The 5,851-nt window shown below is 50.6% G+C and overlaps 1 protein-coding gene across 3 annotated transcripts in view; it reads right to left on the bottom strand.

The window, feature by feature from the left end:
* DYSF (dysferlin) overlaps positions 1-5,851 on the bottom strand; it is a 231,419-nt gene that overhangs the window by 143,173 nt on the left and 82,395 nt on the right. For all 3 annotated transcript variants that reach the window (XM_027839970.1, XM_027839971.1, XM_027839972.1), the window contains one exon: positions 3,393-3,475. In XM_027839970.1, the coding sequence (XP_027695771.1) occupies positions 3,393-3,475 (83 nt within the window). The remainder of the gene's footprint in view (positions 1-3,392; positions 3,476-5,851) is intronic.

The following is a 5,851-nucleotide window of genomic DNA, read 5'->3' as shown; positions in this document are numbered from 1 at the left end:
GGAAAGGAGGGAGAAAAAAGAAGGAAGGAAGGAAGGAAGGAAGGAAGGAAGGAAGGAAAAGAGGGAGGGAGGAAGGAAGGAAAGAAGGAAGGAAGGGAGGGAGGGAGGGAGGAAAAAGAAGGAAGGAAGGGAGGGAGGGAGGGAGGAAGAAAAAAGAAGGAAGGAAGGAAGGAAGGGAGGGAGGGAGGGTAAGCATGTCAAACAGCTAGAGGGAAATGGAATAAGAAATAGCAAAGAGGGCCAGGGTGGAGGGGCGAGATGCCACATCTCTAGATGTGCTCAGGCCATGTGCTCTGGGGAGAGGGGCCCTGCACCCAGGAATTCAGGTTGTGACAGCTGAACGCACGGGAATAATAACTCATAGCTTTTTCATATCCCCCAGAAACGTGCGAACCTGGTGGGGAGAGCTGGCCCCCGAGCAAGAACAATTCTCGGCAATAACGAGGCAGAGGGGGCGTTGGGAGGACGGGGAGGGAGTAGGAGCTGCCGCAGCTCCGAGGAAAGCATCGGCGATTGTTAGTGAGAAGGAAACAGATTCAGCCTTAAGCTCCTGCTGGATTATTACAAACAGACCGGGCCAGGCCGCTCAGTGGTTAGAACTCGGTGCTAATGAGGCCAAGGTCGCAGGACTGAATGCCATCTGGAGGAGCTGGCCTCTCACCCAGAGAAATGCTGTTGCCTCGCCACGGACTCCCCCCGAAGCCTGGCCACCGTGCAGACTCAGGCCCGACACTGACCCCTCAGCCGCCGTCTCTTTCTGTTGCACAGACTCGCTGCAGCCCCATCCTCCGCTGCTCAGGACGCAATCACGGAGGGAAGTGGGGTGGGGGAGGAGGCCAGAGATGCCACGTTCCCGTTTTATGTTGTGACCGCTGAGATGGGGTCTACCGAAGCCGAGCGCTTCGGGGATCTTCAAGTCTCTCTTTTTCCAAGCAACATCTGAGAAGCATCCCCTGCCCCAACTCCAGCCCCCACTTGTGCGGCCCATTGCCTCCCTTCCCTCCCCTTCCCCCTCACTTCCCCATAAAGTGCCAGGACAGGGCAGCTAGCAGATCACACCCTATAAAAAGCTCTAATCAGTCCCAGTCTCCCTCCCAAAGTACAAGAGAAAACACAGCTTACAAAGAGGACGCAAGATCCCCAGACCCAGGTCTACCCAGGGCGGTGAGACGCCTGCCTCCCAGTCCTCTGACCTGAGAACTCCTCCAGGCTTAAACCATCCCCTCTAGAACAAAGGACAAACAACTTCTGTCCCCCACGGAGAGCCGAGTGTAAGGGGATGATGGCGAGGGACTCCCTGAGTGTCCCCCACCCGCACCTCCAAGACCCCATCAGGACTTACCTCAGCATAAAACAGGGCAATTTCCCAAAGAAAATGCCACCCATCCACCCATCTTCTCTCTGCGGATTAACCGCCCAGGAGACAAACTCCCAGCGATGACTAATTACATCCTGCACTCTCCCTCTCCCTAGTTTGCCCTCTCCCTGCCAGCAGGGAATTCAGACTCATTAGGCCATTACCCTGAGCCAGACAGAATAAAGAACTGGGGGTGGGGGGGGGGGGAATTCATATAATACCAACACCGGGGAAGGTCAAACAGAAATGAAGTCTGAATTATCCACATGGGGAGAAAACTGGATTTCCTCTGGTTAATTTAGCATGCGTGGTTCTAGATGAACTGGCTTTGTTTACTTATGTGCAGGTCATTAAAACATCAGAGTGACTTTCCGGAAAACCAATTAATCTTTCAACTCAATCTTTCAAAGGAGCAGCGGTGGCATCTAAGAAAAGCAATCTATTGTCTTAAGAACTGCGGTTAGAGGTGGGTGGACCCAAACGAGCCTTAGCAACCAGACGTCTGGGGAGTAAAAATTTAAGAGACGGTCCCAAAAGCCTCTAGAATGGGGCCAAACAGACTATAACAATAATAATAATAATGTACCTTAATATACTGTAATACTATATATAATGTACTATATGGTATATACTTACTATAGTAAAATACTATATCTGTTCTCTAATTTGATTCTCACAAAAACCCTATTAAGTAGGTGCTGTTATTATCCCCACTAGAGGAGGAATGGCAGACTGCTCCACAGGGGATGACCCCCAGCCCCCACTGCCCTGGTATTGATTTTTTAGGAAAATGGTAGTCTGACTCTCAGAATGGGTGATCACAGCCCAGTTTGGAAAACGACGACTGATGATTAAAAACCAAAACCTTCCTTCCTAGGAGCTTCAGAAAAGGTTAGGATCAGAGTGATCTACGTGGGAACTCTGAGATCAACCCAGAGGCGAAGGTCTGAGGTGAGCAGAGGTGATGTATGAACCTGGGTCCCGTCCTAGTCAGGAGCAACAGCCCTGCAAAGCAGAAATCCAACCAGAAGGGCCTGACAAAGGGTCTCTGAGAAGACACAAGAGCACACTCCTTGCTTGGGTTGGGAGCCCAGGACCCAAAACCCCCTGATAACACTCACAGGACACTTTTGTCCAAGTACTCCACTTCCAGAGCTCCCGGCTACCTCTGGGGGTGGCTCATTTACTACCTACGAAGGTCCCTCCTGTAGGAGCTGAAGCGGGGAGAGAAGGGAGCTGGGGGCTTTGATTTGCTCACTTCTGAAGGGGCTGGCTGAGCCTGGTTTCTCAGCTGACAGAGATGCTGATGCTCCCAGAGACCCTGGACACACACACCATCTAGCGGCAAAAACACACCCACCACAGGTGCAACACATGGGAAATTAAAGAAATGCTGCCAGCTGGAGGAGCGTCATCTCAGCCAACCTTCTCACACCGTCCTTGGCCACCAACAGGGACGGCGATGCAGGTCACACCAAGCGTGGGGTTATCTGCAGTCCTGGAAACCACGCAGAGCCCCTGGATCTCATTTAAACAGGTAATAGAGAGTTGTCTGCATTTCTAGGCTGCCCCCTCTCATGGGGAGATCATTGTCTGAGACAGATCATAGCAGGGAAGTGTAGAGATCATAGTTCTAGGGCTAAAAGGGACCTCCCATTTTACGGTTGAGGAAACTGAGGCCCCAGGGAGAGTAAGTAAGTGACTTGCCCAAGGTCACACAAGTAATAAGCATCAGAGACAGGATTTTGGACCCAGGTCTTCCAACACCTCCCGGCTCCTAGCACAGTAAGTGGTACACAGTAGGCACTCAATGAATGTTTGCTGGGTGCCTGGGGATGTCCAGCCAGATGAGGTTTTCTGAAACCTCTCAAACCAGAAGTGAGGCTGGTGGGGGCAAGGCACCTGAGAGCTCACTAGGAAGCAGTCTCCCTCGCAGCCAGGGACACAGAAATATCCCAGCTCTCAGCCCCACCCAGCACCGGGGGCAGAGAAGAAGGAAGAAGGGACGGAGGGAAGAGAGAAGGAGAGGACTCACCTTCTATTTCTCCTCCACTTGCCGATACTTTCGACATACACAGGTGAGCGGTGCCCACGATGTCATTATGAGTGAGGCGATCCCTAGAATGAGGTCCCAGAAAAGTCTTTAGCCCCGGGGAATGGGCAGAGGGAGGGAGGGTCTCCCAAGTTGCCCACTCCACCGGCTACTCAAATGAAAATAACAGGGCGCATTTATATAGGGCTTTGGTTACATTTGAGCCTCGCAACAACACTGCCATCAGTGTGCCCATTTTACAGATGAGGAAATTGAGGCAAACACAAGCTAAGATTCTTGCCCAGGCCAGGGTTCTTTACACTGTGCTACAACATTCCTGTGATTGTCTGGCACACAGTAGGCACATCATAAATGTTTGTTCATTGATTGATTCATTAGTTGATTTCAAGGGCCTGAAACACCAGGCTCAAGAATTTGCTTTTGATCCCAGAGGCCATAGGAAGCCAGTGAAGGTTTAAGCAGGTGAGTGATTTGGGCACACCCATTCCCTCTGACCCTTCCTCTCTAAGGACTTTGATAATTCTATTGATTACAAATTTATCGCCCCATCCAAATGGGAGTTCCCTCACGGTGGTAACTATCTCTTCTTTATTCTGAACCCCTAAGAATGAAGCACTCCTTAAACACATTCTCTCTCTGTCTCTCTTCCTCCTTCCCTCCCTCCCTCTCTCTCTCCCTCCCTCTCTGTCTCTGTCTCTGTCTCTCTCGCTGTGTGTCTCTCTCTTTCTCTCTCTCTCCCTCCCTCCCTCTCTCTCTCTATGTCTCTCTCCCTTCCTCCCTCTCTGTCTCTCCCTCTCTGTCTCTCTCTTCCTCTCTCTCTCTGTCTCTCCCTCCCTTTTTCTCTCTCTCTGTCTCTCTCCCTCCCTCCATCTCTCTCTCTGTCTCTCTGTCTCTCTCTCTCTGTCTTTCTCTCTGTCTCTCTGTCTCTCTCTCTGTCTCTGTCTCTCTCTCTCTGTCTCTCTCTGTCTCTCTCTCTATGTCTCTCTCTGTCTCTCTCTGTCTCTCTCTCTCTCTCTCTCTCTCTCTCTCTCTCTCTCTCTTTCTCTCTCTCTCCCCCCTCCCCTTGCTAGGTCTAGAATCAAGAAGACCTGGTTTCAAATCTAGCTTCAGACACTTAGCCATGTTACCCTGGGCAAGTCAGAGGACCTCTGTTTGCCTCAGTGTCTCCAGCTGTAAAATGGAGATAATTAAGGTGCCTGCCTCATAAGGTTGTTGTGAGGATCAAAGGAGATAATGTTTGTAAATGCCTAGCATAGAGCCCAGCACATAGTAGGTGCTTGCTCAGCATCCCTCTCTCCCCCATCTCTCTGTCTCTGCCTCTGCCTTTCTCTCTGGGTGTCTTTATCTCTCCATCTCTCCATTCCTCTCTTCTTCCTCCCCCCTAAGCTCCCTGGATTGACACTTTCTCTGGGAGGTAATTAAGTGTTTGGGTTTTTAAAAGCTTCCAACTCCAGGCTCCATAAGGGGAAAAAGTAGGCCAGGGAGAAGTGAATTCTGCCCCCAGCCTTGAACGCCAGCTTTTCCCAAGCTGGTTCCCAGGACAGATCAGCAGATTATCCGGCTCCCCCCTGCTCCCCATCGCCAAAAGTATTTCTAAACCCAGCTTCATCCACCACACCAAGGGCTTGTGCCCTAACCAGCAACCAACTCCTGGGGCAAGACAGAGGCTTTCAGGAGAATTGGATTTCTGGTTTTAACTGGGCCAGGAGGAGGAAAAAAAATAAAGAAAACCAAGAAACTGGAAAATTGACCCCCTGGAAGACAGCGTGCTTCCAGGAGCCAGGTCACCCCGAGTTTATCTGAGTGTGCTGGGAAGAAAGCAGCCTGTGGCTTGGGGAGGGGAGCTTTCAGAGGCAGTAAACTTGTTGGCCAAGACATAGGTTTGAGGGTTTGGGGGGTTTTTTTTGGAAAATGCCAAAGATCTCAAAATAGATTCACAATAAAAATGACTCCCAGGCCTGACCAAAAACCCACGGCTACGGGCCCATAATGTATCAGGGGCATGCTATATGCTGAACACACACACACACACACACACACACACACATCACAGAGACAACCCACCCCACAGACACAACCCTGAGACAGTCAATGCATGCAGACCTAAACCAACCAAGAGATAGGCAATGTCTGTGGCACACACACAAAGACACAATGTACACTATGGAGATCTACACAAAAAACTCAGCCAGAGACATTTATTGTGAACAACACAAGCACACACACCTAGCCGGAGTCACGCACTGTATACAACATCCACAAACACAGTCCAAGACACATGCAGTCACAAAACACAGACGCACAACATAACACAACCAGTGCAGAGAAAAGCAATGTACATACAACACAGAGACACAAACACACATAACCAAATCCACATAGTCCAGAGACTGGCACCACACACACACACACACACACACACACACACACACACACACACA

This window comes from Vombatus ursinus, unplaced genomic scaffold, assembly GCF_900497805.2.
Source record: "Vombatus ursinus unplaced genomic scaffold, bare-nosed wombat genome assembly UNPS02014837.1, whole genome shotgun sequence".
Lineage (NCBI taxonomy): Eukaryota > Metazoa > Chordata > Mammalia > Diprotodontia > Vombatidae > Vombatus > Vombatus ursinus.
This window is presented reverse-complemented; position numbering and strand designations above follow the sequence as displayed.